The sequence below is a fragment of the Anas acuta genome, chromosome Z (genome assembly GCF_963932015.1).
Source record: "Anas acuta chromosome Z, bAnaAcu1.1, whole genome shotgun sequence".
Taxonomy (NCBI): domain Eukaryota; kingdom Metazoa; phylum Chordata; class Aves; order Anseriformes; family Anatidae; genus Anas; species Anas acuta.
In genome coordinates, this window is record NC_089017.1 from 49,891,779 (window position 1) to 49,906,178 (window position 14,400).

Consider the following 14,400-nt stretch of genomic DNA (forward strand, 5'->3'; position numbering starts at 1 on the left):
GGTTCCTGTCACCACCTCCCTTACTGTTTTTTGGTCAGGTTTCTCTCTCAAGAGAGTTCCTTTTTATGGCTTCCCCTCTTGGCACTGAAATGATCCTTGACCAGACACATATATAGGGGCAGACACTCTCTCCTTCCCCACACAGCTAAAGAAACCACACAAGACTTCAGCTAATCGTACAGAAATAAATAAGGATGTCAGAGACTACAGTTCAGGAAGAATGAGATAGACTACCCATGAAAACTGGACAAATGGGCATCCCCCTGTGCCTTGTCCTACACAGGAATGTTAAACCAAAATTCAAAAGGCAAGAAAAAATAAACAGGAAAAAAAAGTGGTCATATTAACTGTCAAGGTGCAAACGAAAAGCTCATAGACTTTATACAAAAAGCTTGACATTACCTTTAAATATTCCCTCCAATTTCTAGATCTAAACAAATCTAAAAGCAACTGCTAAAAAGAAGCAAATACACACAATAAACTTAAATTTAAGAGTAACGTACCAGAACTGGCAAAAGGGTTATGGATTATGAACAGATTATTTCTAAGACCAATTGCTATGCTTTTTCCAAGACAAAATAAACAAAGATTATCCAGTTGGACACGGGGCTGCATCACAAAGGAGTTGTCTTCAATTTGCCAGCAGAATCATATTGGGATGACACACAGCTTTTATTGGCAAGAGCTCTTTACAGAAATGTTAGATGACAGAATAAACATCAGCAATAAGAATCTCTTTCCAGAGTAATTGCTTTTGCCCAATGAATTTTGCTGGCTTAGTTGTGCTTTTTAAGATTTCTTTTTTTTTTTTTTTAAAAAAAAAAAAGCTTGTAACTAGTGTGCTAGTTCAGCTACATCCCAAAACACTTTTTGCAGTGTTAACTTCTGAATTCAGATCTTCAGCTCCAACCCACCAATTTTTATACCACCATTTCACCTGTTCACGAGAGTAATAAAATACCTGGAACATAACACCATAAGAAATACAGGCAGTCCCAAATCTGAGCTGGCTCAAATAAGTCAGGTAGCTGGAAGGAAGTCCAAAATTAAGCAGTTGCTGGGGTAGGTCCAGAAGTCTTAGAGAAAAATACCTGTAGCATGGAGCTCCCCAGTACAAAACAGAGGGAGGGAGGTACTTAGAGAGTCCAGTGAAAAGCCACACAGACGAAGAATGAGCTGGAGCACATAAGGAAAGATTATTATTAACTAAACCATTTAACTAAAGGGAAAAAAAGGGAAAGAGGAAAAGGGATGGGGAAAGGGAAAAACAACAAAACAAAGGCTATATGGAAGTGCAGAGGAAAGAAATTACTCTCTGCTTCCCACAAATGAATGGTGCTTGACCATGTCCTTGAAGCAAGGCCTCAACACACATAGCCGGAGTTCAGGAGGAGGACTGATATTTTCACAACAAGAGCTCACCCCTCCCCTCTTCTTCCTGTTTCCACCTTTTATTGCTGAGTGTGACACCACATGGTATGGAATATCCCTTTGGCTGGTTTAGGTCAGCTGCCCTGGTGATGTTTCTCTCCTCACTTTTTTGCCCATCCCCTAGGAGGGTTGGAGGGAGTCCTGGTGCTGTGCCAGCACTGCTCAGTGGCAGACACAACACTGGTGTGATAACACTGCTGTTCTAGCTACAAATGCAGAGCACAGCACTGTATGGGCTGCTGCAGGGAAAGTTAACATCCCAACCAAACCCAGTACAACCTGCTTGAGCAGGGGGCTGGACCAGATGGTATCCAGAAGTCCCTTCCAACCTCAACCATTCTGTGTATCTGTGGCAAGACAAATCAAAGCAGTAGCTGATCTTCACTGCACACTGTGCTAGGCTTTTAGGAGTGTTTTCCTGTGAATGCAGCAAAAAGCAACTCAACTAATACCTTGGGGTAGAGGTCCAAGAAGGGCAGAGGTCCGGAGAAGTATTCCTGTGAATATATACAGTTTACCACTGAGCATCATGTACATGGCAGGGTGTTTAAAATGGGATGCTTTCTGCCACTGCACTTCAGAAGGGACTGTTGAGATTTAAGAAAATCGGTGGTATGTAACCAGTACTTGAGATGAAAATTTCAGGACTGATCAAGAAACACTAAATAGCCATTTCTATGGTTACAGAGGAAAAAAAATAGTTCAGAAGAAAACCCCTTATGGCCTTCTCTCTGTGGGATTAGGAAATAAATACTCTGTATTTTAATTCTTGGAGACAAACTAGTCTCCCTAGCAGGCACATCATTCTGAAAGGAAGCCTACATTTCCTCCAAACTTGCTTGTGAAATATCACCACGGGATAAGAAAAAAAATAGTAATGACAGCTTAAAAATGGAAACCAATCTACAATGTTAGGCTGCCAATGTAAAATTTGCTGTGGCAGCCTCAGATTTACACACCTCAGATTTCTGTGACTTTTGATAATGAAGTAGGGAAATATTACACAGTATTTACTTAAAAAGAATACAATTTGTAAAGTGAGATTAACATTATATGCAGTACAAAAAGGATGCAAGTCCACTTTTTTTTCAGTGTTTCAGAACCATGATCACTGAGATCTGTGCCTCTTTCTTATGCTGTCCTAAGTCCTACTCTATACTGAAAAATGCCAAAATGCATAACCAGTCTCGCCAGACTGCGTGTTCACATCTGAACACTTCTCTTAAATCCATACTCATCCACTTAGTACTTTGCCATTTGTCTTCATAAGTTCCTCACACATTACTTAAAAGGAGTAGCTATTCTTACTGACTCCAACCTCTACATCACCTCTCGTTTCATATTCAGTTCAGATGTTTTACCAACAGATTCACGCACACAGGACACCAAAACAAAACGCCCCCTTCAGCATTTAGTGTCAAAGTAGTTTTAAAGTGTCTTCACAACAGGTTTCTAAGAATCAGCTTTTAGAAGTGCAGCTCAACAAGAATATTCATCATGCTACATTCTTTTAAAGGAAATCACCTGAGCAAGGAAGAAAAATTCTCAGAGAGAAGACCATTTCCGAAAGCTTTGATGAAGACTTCCAGGCCGAGCCCCTACTTGGCAGGGACCTAAGTTGTGCTATGAATACTCTCACCCCAGTAGGGTGACTTATGAGCACATAAGTCATAGCATCTTATACGTCATAACTGCTCATTAATCATGACTTACCCTTGCCGCAACGTGAAAGGAAAAAAATGGCTAGTTCTATCAAAAATGAACAGATTTGGCAAAATCAGGCCACAAGGCTATCAGTAAGAGGCTCTGGAGGGGATACAGGTGAGTTCAAGCCACTGGTGAGTTTGCCTAGGACAGAGGCATCAAGAGATCTGAGTGACAGGAGCAACACTCTAAGACTCACCAGATGAAAGGCTCCTTAAACAGAAAGGAAATCAAATTTAGGATATGTAGCAGTGCTCACATGAAGAAGCACAGCACCTTGTTGTTTTTTTTTTAAAAAAAAAAAATCCTTTTTTTTTTTTTTTAAAAAACACTGTACGATTGTAGTGATAAATACAAAATGTAAAAGTTATCACAAGTGAACCAAGAGGTAAAAATCTCCAGGACAGCAACCCTGAAAAGCCTGTTTTTCTGCAAGGGGAGAGCAAGTGGTGATGGAGAGCAAAGCCACCGATTTTTTTTACGGCTGGAAAGCCTATTGAAGGTACCTGGTGAGGGTGCGCTATGCTACTTAACTATTTTTCGACCGAGTGAGGAGCAGTTCCGAAGCAGTCCAGACAACCTGGTCGGGCAGCAATCAGCAAAACTCTTACGGTGCAATAGAGCTTCCTTTCTTTTCCCTCCCGCTGCTTTTAGCTAGCTGCAGCTGTCGGCGTTTCGTTGCAGCTGAAGACGAAACCAGCCCTAGCTTTAGGCGTGCTGGCCAGCAGCAGTCAGCAGAGGGCACCAAAAAGCAAAGGAAGGCTGCCTGGTCTGCCAAGGGGAGCAGTCCCAAGCGAAGCCGGAGCGAGCACCGTGAGAAGCCTCCCTTGGAAGTCAGAGAAGACCTGGGCAAGTTTCGTCCACAACAGAATTTAAACATGCATCAATTAATTATTCAACCTGCCACGCAAACGTACACAGAGAAGAAAAGCACAAGCTGGAGTCCAGCATGATCTGGCTGTCACATCTCCTCCCAGATTTACAAGCATCAGCGCCCCGACAACCAAACACAACTCTCCAACTCTCCCAAACAGGAAGAAATTTCATATTCCACCTGCACCCTTACTGTTACCTGTACCCTACCTGTTACCCTTCATGTTCCTCCTGGGGACGGGGAGGAAGAGCTCCTGACAAAGGTTAAATTAAAGACCTTTAGGAGGGAGTGTAAGACTCCCTCCATACAAATTCCCATTGAATGCACCAGCGACTTCTTTCCATGGACAGAGATGTAAGACGGTTTTGAAAAGCCACAAGGCGACAGCTTAAGTTTTAATCTGCAATAGCAGTCTTGAATAACTCCCCGAAATACTACTACAAGTAGTCCTGAAGTACTAGAACTACTACAAGACTACTAGCTTCAATAGGAGTCTCAAAGAACTCACTTGCATTCACAACCGCACAACTTTTAACTTTAGTACCGCTCTTTAATCAGAATATAGAAACCATTTAATTCTCAAAAACTTTCTTACTGGAGCCGAACAAGTGACTTTACACCATCAATAGCAATCAACCTAAATCATTACCTCCCACAATAACTTGAATAAACGATATTGAAAAAAATCCACGTGGAGAAGCTTAGGCATAAATTTGGCGGATCACAGCTGTTACCTGCCGCTGCGATGCACCCACACCTTCCAGGACAGGGACAGTCACACAGCACAGCCCCCACTGCCCAACACGGGGGGGGGGGGGGGGGGGGGGGGGGGTTTCTCCCCAATTTGCCCGTGCCCCGGGGCACCCCACAGCCGGGCAGGCTGCCCGTCTGCACCTCCCCATCATCCCCATCATCCCCATCATCCCCATCCCCACCACCCCTCCATGGCTCCGTGCCGCCCCCCGCCGCTCCCCCCCGCACCACAGCTCCGTGCCGGGCGGCTTCCCGCGGGGCGGCTGTGCTGCCCATAGCACCGCGCAGCTCGCAGGGTGGCCGGCTGAGGCTGTCTGTGTGTCCGTGTGTCTGTCTGTGTGTCCGTGTGTGCAGGGGGGCGGCAGCCGCCGGCCCTTTTCTTCCCGCCCCCCCCCCCCCGCTCCCCCCGCTGCCGGTACCTGCGGCCGCGCCCCCCCCGCGGCTCCCCGCCGCCGCCGCTGCCCGCCGCCATCTTCCCCCCCCTCAGCCCCGCCCCGCGAAGGAGGGGAGGGGCGGGGCCGGAGGGCGGTGGCCACGCCCCCCCTCTCCCCTCAGCTCCCTCCCCCCCTCTCCCCGCGCCGCCTCACGGAGTAAATAAATAAATAAGCACATAAATAAATAAATAAACATATAAATAAGCGAAACTGAACTCGTTTCCGAAAGCTTCGGACGGGAAGCCCAAAGCTTCCATGGCATGGGGCTGGCAGCAAGCATCCGTCTTGCTGCCTCACAGGCAGGAATGCTCCTCAGGTGTGGAGTCAGCGCCCAAAAGTAAAACACGTTTTTCGCCCACCATCCTTAAAGCTGAACTGAGGATAACAATAAAGAGGCTCTCCCCCAGTTCCTCTGTCAATACGGAGGTAGATGGTATATGCTGGATGTGCTCTTCTGAAGTTCAAGGCAGGTCAGCTGCTGCCCCTTCCCATTCCCACCCCCCCCAAGCCTATGAAGCACCTCACAGGATTTCCAAAATGCCTTAAAACAGCTTTAATCACCCCGATTCCCTCTAATCACCCGTCTTCCCTCAGTTTTCTGTCAACCCAACAGAGGTGTTCCTCCACGTGACGGGAAAGGAAGAATGCTGAAGGGACTGCCAGACCGAAGCTGGTGCACCAGGGTGGCTCTGAAAGCAAATTTCCACCACCTGCTCCTCACCTTGGCACTATTTTTTTCCTCTCCCACATTTTTCCCACTTCTGACCCACAATGTGGAAGTGACCTTCAGCTCTCACTCTCCAAAGAGGAAGGACAGCAAAGATTTCTAGTTGCTGCAAGCACGTACAGAAGAAAGCAACGCCGGAGCTCCGTCTTTAAGCATCTTCAAAAATAGCTCCAACACAACAAGAAATAAAAAAAAATGATAATAGAAAAGGGGAGTTTAGCTGTTTTTGTCTGGTTGTTTTTTTAATCTACTGAGAATATTTTCAGACACTGGAAACAAAAGTAGAGAACATATCGCTGTTAGAGTTTCACAATTCATGGCCAGCTAATCAACAGAAAACAAAATAATCCCACAATCTGGATAGCATGTTTGCCCAATATCTGTATATTAAACCAAGCCTCAAATGTAGCATGGCCCCTGAATACACACACATTTTTAAAAAGAGGGAGATGGGAAAAAATGCAGTATAGCACTAAAAGCAACTTGCAGTGAAAACAAATCCAGCACTGGGATGAGTTGGAATAACTATAAACTTGACCTGTTCCAGAATTTTAAAACACAAGGGGTTTTGCATTTATCAAGGTACTAAGATGCAATTCTCATTTCTAAGAATGATCTTTAAAATTTGACTAATATATGCCACGTCAAGCCAAAAAGTAAGCTAGCTATGAAGTGTCATAGTTGCAAACAATGTAGTACATGTTATATGTTGAATGAATGTTTATCAGTTTGCTTAATTACTCTAAAATCTTAATTACTCTAAAATCTCTTAGGGACGGTTGAAGTTGAAATCTCTTAATTACTTCAGGACAGTTGAAGTCTAAGGTAGACCCATCAACATTACTGGTAACTTGAAGGAAAGTCTCACAAGCAGTTCAGTGTGAAAACTTTTCCCTTCCGTATGCCAGACTTATGCTACTGATCCAAGTAATGCTGAACACTGGTAGCACAACCAGTGTGCTACCAACTGTGAGCCAATCTGAGGATTTCTTGTCAAAAATGACTAGGAAAACACGCGTTACTGGACAGGTTGGTGTTTTAAGACTGCACCACTGAGTGACAGTTTCCTACCTGTAAAAACAAAACACACAAGAAAACCCCCCAAAAATGTACCAACAAAAAACAAGCAAACAAATAAACTTGAACACTTAGCTAGGCTACAACTCCTGAAGCAACAGGCGTAAGACATCTTACCTTACCTAAACATTAGCAGCAACTTTATTAACTGGGAGCATTAATATGGCAAGCCACCAGTGTTTACTAAGGGAATGCAAGCAAAAAGAAAAATATTGTACAACATAAATTTCTCCTTCATTTACTAAGAGATTGTCCCGAATAAAGTATATTTCTTAACATGCCAGATAGTTCAAAACTAATTTTTAAAATTGACTGCTACGCCTGCATAACAAACAGTCTTTATATAGTAAAAGCAATACATAAATATATATATATATATATATATATGCATCTTTTGAAGGAAAAATTTATGTATGCCTCACCTTATCACTGTCATCGCTGCAAATGTGATCTTGATGGATTGACTGGCATTGAAAGGAAGTACCAATGCTACCTACAAAAGAAGGTGGGGAAAAATTGTTAAAGTGATAACCCAATTCCTGTGAATGCTAAAAGTAAAGACACATGTACCAGCCAGAATTTTTTTTCCACACACAGAAGAGAGATTTATTTGCTGAAGAGTTACGTCTGACAAGTCATACATTTAAATCTGATGCTGGAATAAGCATCAGAGATGCATTTTGCACAACGTGCCAGCAATATCTCCATGCAGACTTTTTCCAAATATTTAAACGGAACAAAATTAGAACTAACTACTTCATCTGTCCAAGGCAAACATATGCAGCAAAGTGCATACGCACAGGCACAAACAGAGAGAAGCTACACGCTCCATGTTAAGGTAGTGCAGTCCTGCCCCGTATCTTTTACTCCAGAAAATTTTCAGCACCCTGGTTAGCCACAAAACAAGTCTCTCTCCAATGGTATATTAGGAATAAGAGTGAGCAGAAAAATCCAAGGTCAAAGCAGAAAAGCTTTGCTGTGTTGTTATCAGTCTTGTCTATAGCGGAATTTCTGCCTTCGTAAGTTTTTTCAATAGGTTTCTTTATGTCACATTCTCTTATGTGGTACAGCACACCTCTACAAAGGCTCACCCAGTTGTGGGTCTTTTGTCTAAGGAGAGAACCAAACTGAAGTTTGATCATATCCACACAGATTCCCAAGCTTTTTAGATTTACAAAATACACTCACAGAGCCCTTACACCATAAAGATTTATTTTACGAGTTTTTTCCTTGCTTATAAACTACAGGAGTCAGGTAACAGCTATTGTTGGTTTCATGCTGCCATAGGCAGAAAAAAAAAAAATACTCTTTTTATTCAGCCACAGGCAGAAATCATTGCCAGTTAATGTAAGTCCCTTAAATCTTGCTGTAATTGGGTGAGGGAATGTTTGTCCCCCCTTATTGCCATCACTGCCTCAGATAAGACTCAATGTGTTTACCATTAAAATTGCATTTTTTTCCTGACTTCTATAACAGAAAGCGAAGAATGGGTGAGAGGGAAAATGAGTTTCCTTCCCCTCCACTGAGTTGCAGGCACTCTGTAGCCAGAGCAGACGTTCCTGAAGGAGCCACTGCTGAACCCTGCAGCACAGGCACAGCCCGTGACGGCACAATGAACCCGATCCAGCACTTCGCCTCTGGATGTTACTCATCATGGTCCTCAGCCAATTCACATCATTTTAGGCTTGAATCGCACGCTTGCAGACTAGCCAGCTTTACCACAGCTACTGGGAAACAATTCATGTCACGGCTGCATGTAGATGCTGTCCTGAAGTTTCCAAGCTTCATACAATATCTAACAGCCTCCAGTTTTTCTGTCCGAAGGCTTGAAGTTGCATGTGCTAGCTGAGCAACATTCAGTCAGAAGAACTTTAACATAAGTTTACTCATCCACTTAAACATTACTTTTCCCAAGAAAAAAGTCTCCATCCAAGCATCAAATTTAATCCACGAGAAAACTCCAACATGCCCTGACTTTCTTGAAAATAATAAAGCACTTGACTTCCTTTTTCCTGCCAGGTACTGCTAAAATCTTCATCCCATCAAGTGATACATGTACGGTTTCCTCCTGTTCCAAATCTGAGTTTCTTTTAGAGCTGACAACTTTCAGAAGCTCTGAATGTGTAAGAACGCACAACAGTATTTTACAAATGCTCACCATTAGCATATTTTCATAAACAAACAAAGCAAATATCTTAAAAAAGGTGGTAGCAGAGGATCCTGTAGGGTACGACATCTACAGCTCTGTTTGGCTCTCACACACAGAAGGTATTGTGCTTGGTTTTGTTTTTATAGCAAAGCACAGGAATCCACACTTGTGTGCTGGGTAGGATTAGAGCTTCCTCACACCCTGACCGATCAGAAATAGAAGCCTTGGTTCCTTGATAAATACTTTGCTGTGTGGTAGTTTTGCAGAAGCATGTTACCTCTGAAGTCAGCTAAAAAACCACGTGCCTTTAAAGGCTGCGACTTTGAAAGAAAAGAGCACTTTTAAACGTGTTGCTTGGTTATTCTCCTCCCTCCCCCTCAAGACTCACACATTCAACTTCTTACAAGTTACCAGAACTGTATGTTATTGACGGGATGGGATGGGACGGGACTCTCCCCTGCCCCCAAGTTCCCCTGGCATTTCCAGGATGGAATAGCTCTTCAAGAAAGCAGATGTCAGTTAAATTCTTAGTAATCCCATGGTCCCATTCTCAGGAAATAAATTAAAAAAAAAAAAAAAAAGGAACCAGAACACACTGCCAGAATCTATATATCCTTCTGGAAAAAAATCCCAAACAAGTAAACAAACAAACTAAAACCTAAATTTTCCACAGAAATTACTAATTAATTACAGTTTACATAAATAATGCACCAATATAATAAAAGATCATTAAATATAGATAAAAAGGCCACATATTTATTTGGTTTGAGATAACAAGAACAGCTTCAGATGTCATACAGTTTTCTTTTTGGCATCTGTTCCTAGTACCCAAACTAAAAAACTTGACTCAGCTGTCACAGCTTACTGCAGACTGCTAGGCGTTTGGGCTCACAAGCAGACTTTGAACTGAATCTAGAGTTGCACTTTTCACAGCTATTTTGCTCTAGCAGGTTAGGATGAAAAAGACAAGAAACCTATTTCGGAAAACCTATTATGGATTTTTTTTTGTAGGCAAATGTGCTTTCAAATGCTGAAAACTGGTGTTACCACAAACACAGCAGATAATGCAGAGAGATAAATAACAGCATTCTGGTGCCTATCTACACAATCAGTTTTAGATGCTGCTCTCACGTGGCTACAACATGCACAAGAAGTTTAAACACACACAGAAAAGTGTATTGCCTGAAATTCAGGTGAAGAATTTGCATGTCTACACCCTTCTTGTCAAGCCTGGATTATATTAGAAGCAGCTTGATTTTACAGGCTGCACGAACACAGTTACTCCTTACTGTTCTGAATGCAGGAGACACACATGCTTGCTTCCTGAAGCCAGTCCCTCGTTAACTTACAGGGGTTGAATGAGGACTTCATGTAAATACATGCACGTACTAAATAATAAACATAAAAGTGTTAGAACTCCTGCAGCCCAGCTCTGGAGTGGCCACGCAGCAGAAAATCCTCGTTAGCAGCGTGGCTTCCACATGCATGAATGTGCTGGGAATCCTCAGGCTGAAAAGCCTGACCTTCTTTTGGAGTTGGGGAATGTGGCTGCTGGTGGAAGTGGTCACAGGACTAATACCAGAGGAATGAATGTGGAGGGCGGGTGGAGTGAAGGAGATGTCTGGGAAGCACATGGCTGGCCCCAAACTTGGAAAAAAAAATTAGAATAAGTAATAAAGTCATCTGTAGAAGAAAGAGGAGCGCCGACGCCTCCAGGCAGCGATGAGGTGGAGCTGTGGAGCCAAGCCCCTCACACAGCCTGACCAGCTCTCAGTCAGGTCTGCACCTCTAAGACATGCTAGTGGTGGCGAGACACATTGCCGTGCTCCCACAGCTGCAATTCAGTGGTCATTAGACTGCAAACCTACAATTAGCAGCAACCTAGAAGGGCATAATCATATGCATTGGAATATAATTGCGAACTTCTTTGATGGCCTAGCAGTGATGATTTTGCTGCTGTACCAGTTTCCCCGTAACTAATTAATAAACTCCTTAATTGCTTTGCACCAGTTATGACTCAAGTCTCCAGTCAAAAGGGTGAACTCACATCCTGACAGTAATGCAGACAGGGAACTGCAGGCACCAACACCAACAGGTTTCATGAGATTTGGGGTTTCCCTTAAACATCTCTCTTCTGCACTGTTGTAAACAACTCTGAACCTTCCTGTTTTAAATTTACAGACAATATACTTGAAAAGAAATTGAATTGCATTGATTTTGTGGGAGAAACGCATCAGAGAATAAAAGATTTTACACACACACACACAAACTCACACATTTATTTAAGTTCTCCTTTCAAAGCAAAATCCTGGCTTTCTTGTGCCCAACTTCATCTTGCAAGTTTTTTTGAGCTGATTGTATCAAGAGTTGCAGTAACAACAATTCATTGCAAAGGTATTAAAAAAAATGGGTTTAGAAATCTCTAATAAAGTATGTTAGATGAAGAACAGATTGTGGAAATCAAAAGTAAACAACATATATGTGTACATGTACACATACGCACATAGGTGTGTATATGTATGCATTTATCTGTGTATGTTTATACATACAGGTGTTTATATAGCCATATGTGCAAAATATAGTTTATAATTCTATCTATAATTCTATTATATTATTTCTATAAAACTTTCCAGTATTTATAATCATTCATTATTTAGCATCATTCACTCATGCTGTCAGGATATTCAAAGCATGCTGGGCTTAAAGGATAGTGGGATATAAAAATCAGTTCCTTTTATTGTTCAGACATGAAAATACAACACTTCTAGAACTTTGGTACAAAGGCTTGGCACGTAAACTGAAGATGGGCACGCAGAAATGGAAAGGGCTTACTGAGCTTTAGCCATGTAGTGCTAATTCATCTCTAGTTTGTGAACACAGAACAAGTTTACAGTAAGTTCCCTGTATTCAGTTTGCACAGGCAGGGCAAGCAGGGGGGGCAGAGTGATCCCCCTACCCATAAGAACAAATCCTCTAATTTGCAGGGAGGGGTACAGAGAGGACACAGAAAGCCCCCCCCGATAAACACGTGGCTCAGAGGCTGGTGCCAACACAGAAATTTTGTTTTCTTTTTGACCATGGGGCACTTTACTCAGCACCTGGCCTGATGGCCGCAGATGGGTCCCTATCTCTAAGGGTAAAGCGGATCCTAGGCCAGGAGCTGGCGGGGCTCATTGAGAGGGCTTTAAACTAGGTAAGAAAGGGGATGGGGCTGAAACAAGGCTTGCTGGAACTCTGCCAGGGGTAACAATGGCAAGGCTGGGAGAGAAGGCAATGGCCCAACTGAAGTGCATCTACACCAATGCACGCAGCATGGGCAACAAACAGGAGGAGCTGGAAGCCATCGTGCGGCAGGCAGGCTACCACTTGGTTGCCATCACGGAAACGTGGTGGGACCAGTCTCATGACTGGAGTGCTGCAATGTCTGGCTATAGGCTCTTCAGAAGGGACAGGCAGCACAGAAGGGGTGGTGGTGTGGCTCTCTGTATCAGAGGGAGTTTTGATGTCGTGGAACTTGAGGCTGGGAATGATAAGGTTGAGTCTGTACAGGTTAGGATCGGCGGGAAGGCCAACAAGGGAAGCATCCTGGTGGGGGTCTGTTATAGACCGCCGAACCAGGATGAGGAGACGGATGAGGAGTTCTGCAGGCAGCTGACAGAATAAGGATGTTGCGAGGCAGTGCAGGGACAAAATTAGAAAGGCCAAAGCTCATCTGGAGCTCAATCTGGCTACTGCTGTTAAAGACAACAAAAAATCTTTTTACAAATACATCAACACAAAACGGAGGACTAAGGAGAATCTTCATCCTTTACTGGATGCGGGGGGAAACTTAGTTACAAAAGATGAGGAAAAGGCGGAGGTGCTTAATGCCTTCTTTGCCTCAGTCTTTAGTGGCAATACCGGTTGTTCGCTGGATACCCAGTACAAGTCTTACGAGGAGCAGCTGAGGGAGCTGGGCTTGTTCAGCCTGGAGAAAAGGAGGCTCAGGGGCGACCTTATTGCTCTCTGCAGGTACCTTAAAGGAGGCTGTAGCGAGGTGAGGGTTGGCCTGTTCTCCCATGTGCCTGGTGACAGGATGAGGGGGAATGGGCTTAAGTTGCGCCAGGGGAGTTTTAGGTTGGATATTAGGAAGAACTTCTTTTCCGAAAGGGTTTTGAGGCATTGGAACAGGCTGCCCAGGGGAATGGTGGAGTCACCATCCCTGGAGGGCTTTAAAAGATGTTTAGATGTAGAGCTTAGGGATATGGTTTAGTGGGGACTGTTTGTGTGATGTAGAGCTTAGGGATATGGTTTAGTGGGGACTGTTTGTGTTAGGTCAGAGGTTGGACTCGATGATCTTGAGGTCTCTTCCAATCTTCTGATTCTGTGATTTACTTTTCTCATCATTGGGAGCAATATTCTGTGCCCTTTTTTGCAGTAGTACACCTCAATACTAAGCAAAACTGTACTGATCCTTGCCTTAATGCCACCCAAAATTAATTAAGATAATAATGCCATTTTAGAAGATAAATTCTAATATTAAAGAATATATTCTATAATATAAATATTTATATGTAATATATATATAAAAAGAAAAAGCATCTAAATAAAGATAAATTCTAACTAAATCCTAAATAATGCCATTTTACAAGTGAAGATAAAGACTAGAACTGAAATAGGACTGCAGGTCTTTACAGCAGAACTAAATTATGCAGTGTGCCTGTGCATTGAACTGTGGAAAACTACAACAAACTTCCTTTTTCTCACATACGTGCTTTGAGAACGGGTGTTGCTGCAGAGGAAAGGGCACCTGCATAAGTTTCTGCATCACTGTACTAAAAACTGCTGCACAGCAGACAGCAAACTCCGGACAGCAGCAGCACATCCCTCTGGGTCCCTAACATTGTTAGCAGTGACAGTGCAGAGACGTTCCCACAGCCAGGCTGTCACTGCCATTGATTTCTACCCCCCTCCTCCCTTAGCAAGACTGCCTTTCAGAGTCTCTTACTTCATGTTCTTGAAGGGAAACCTGACATTTAGCACTGACAATTCTGCCTGCTGAAAAAAAGTTTAAAATTCAGAAGAAGGAAAACTACATCTCCTTTCTCCTGCTTGCTCTCTCTGCAAGTGTCTTTGCCGTGTTGTTTACAGATGTGTATTTGCTAGCAAATGGATCCATCACAACATACTATGTTACTGAAATTAAATAGATGTTAATGCCTCATGGAAGGTGGTAGTAGTGGTGGAGTTCGTTCTTTCTCTCTCTCTCTCG

The 14,400-nt window shown here is 43.2% G+C and overlaps 1 protein-coding gene across 6 annotated transcripts in view; it reads right to left on the bottom strand.

Annotated features, from left to right (window-relative positions):
- The window catches only part of RNF38 (ring finger protein 38), a 111,251-nt gene that overhangs the window by 33,796 nt on the left and 63,055 nt on the right, over nt 1-14,400 (bottom strand). For 3 of the 6 annotated variants that reach the window (XM_068666500.1, XM_068666501.1, XM_068666503.1), the window contains one exon: nt 7,423-7,493. The exons of 1 other annotated variant lie outside the window; for it this stretch is intronic. In XM_068666500.1, coding sequence (XP_068522601.1) covers nt 7,423-7,493 — 71 coding nt within the window. Of the gene's footprint in view, nt 1-4,990; nt 5,146-5,181; nt 5,273-7,422; nt 7,494-14,400 lie in introns of those variants that run through there. 2 more of the 6 variants (XM_068666504.1, XM_068666502.1) reach the window with 2 other exon arrangements.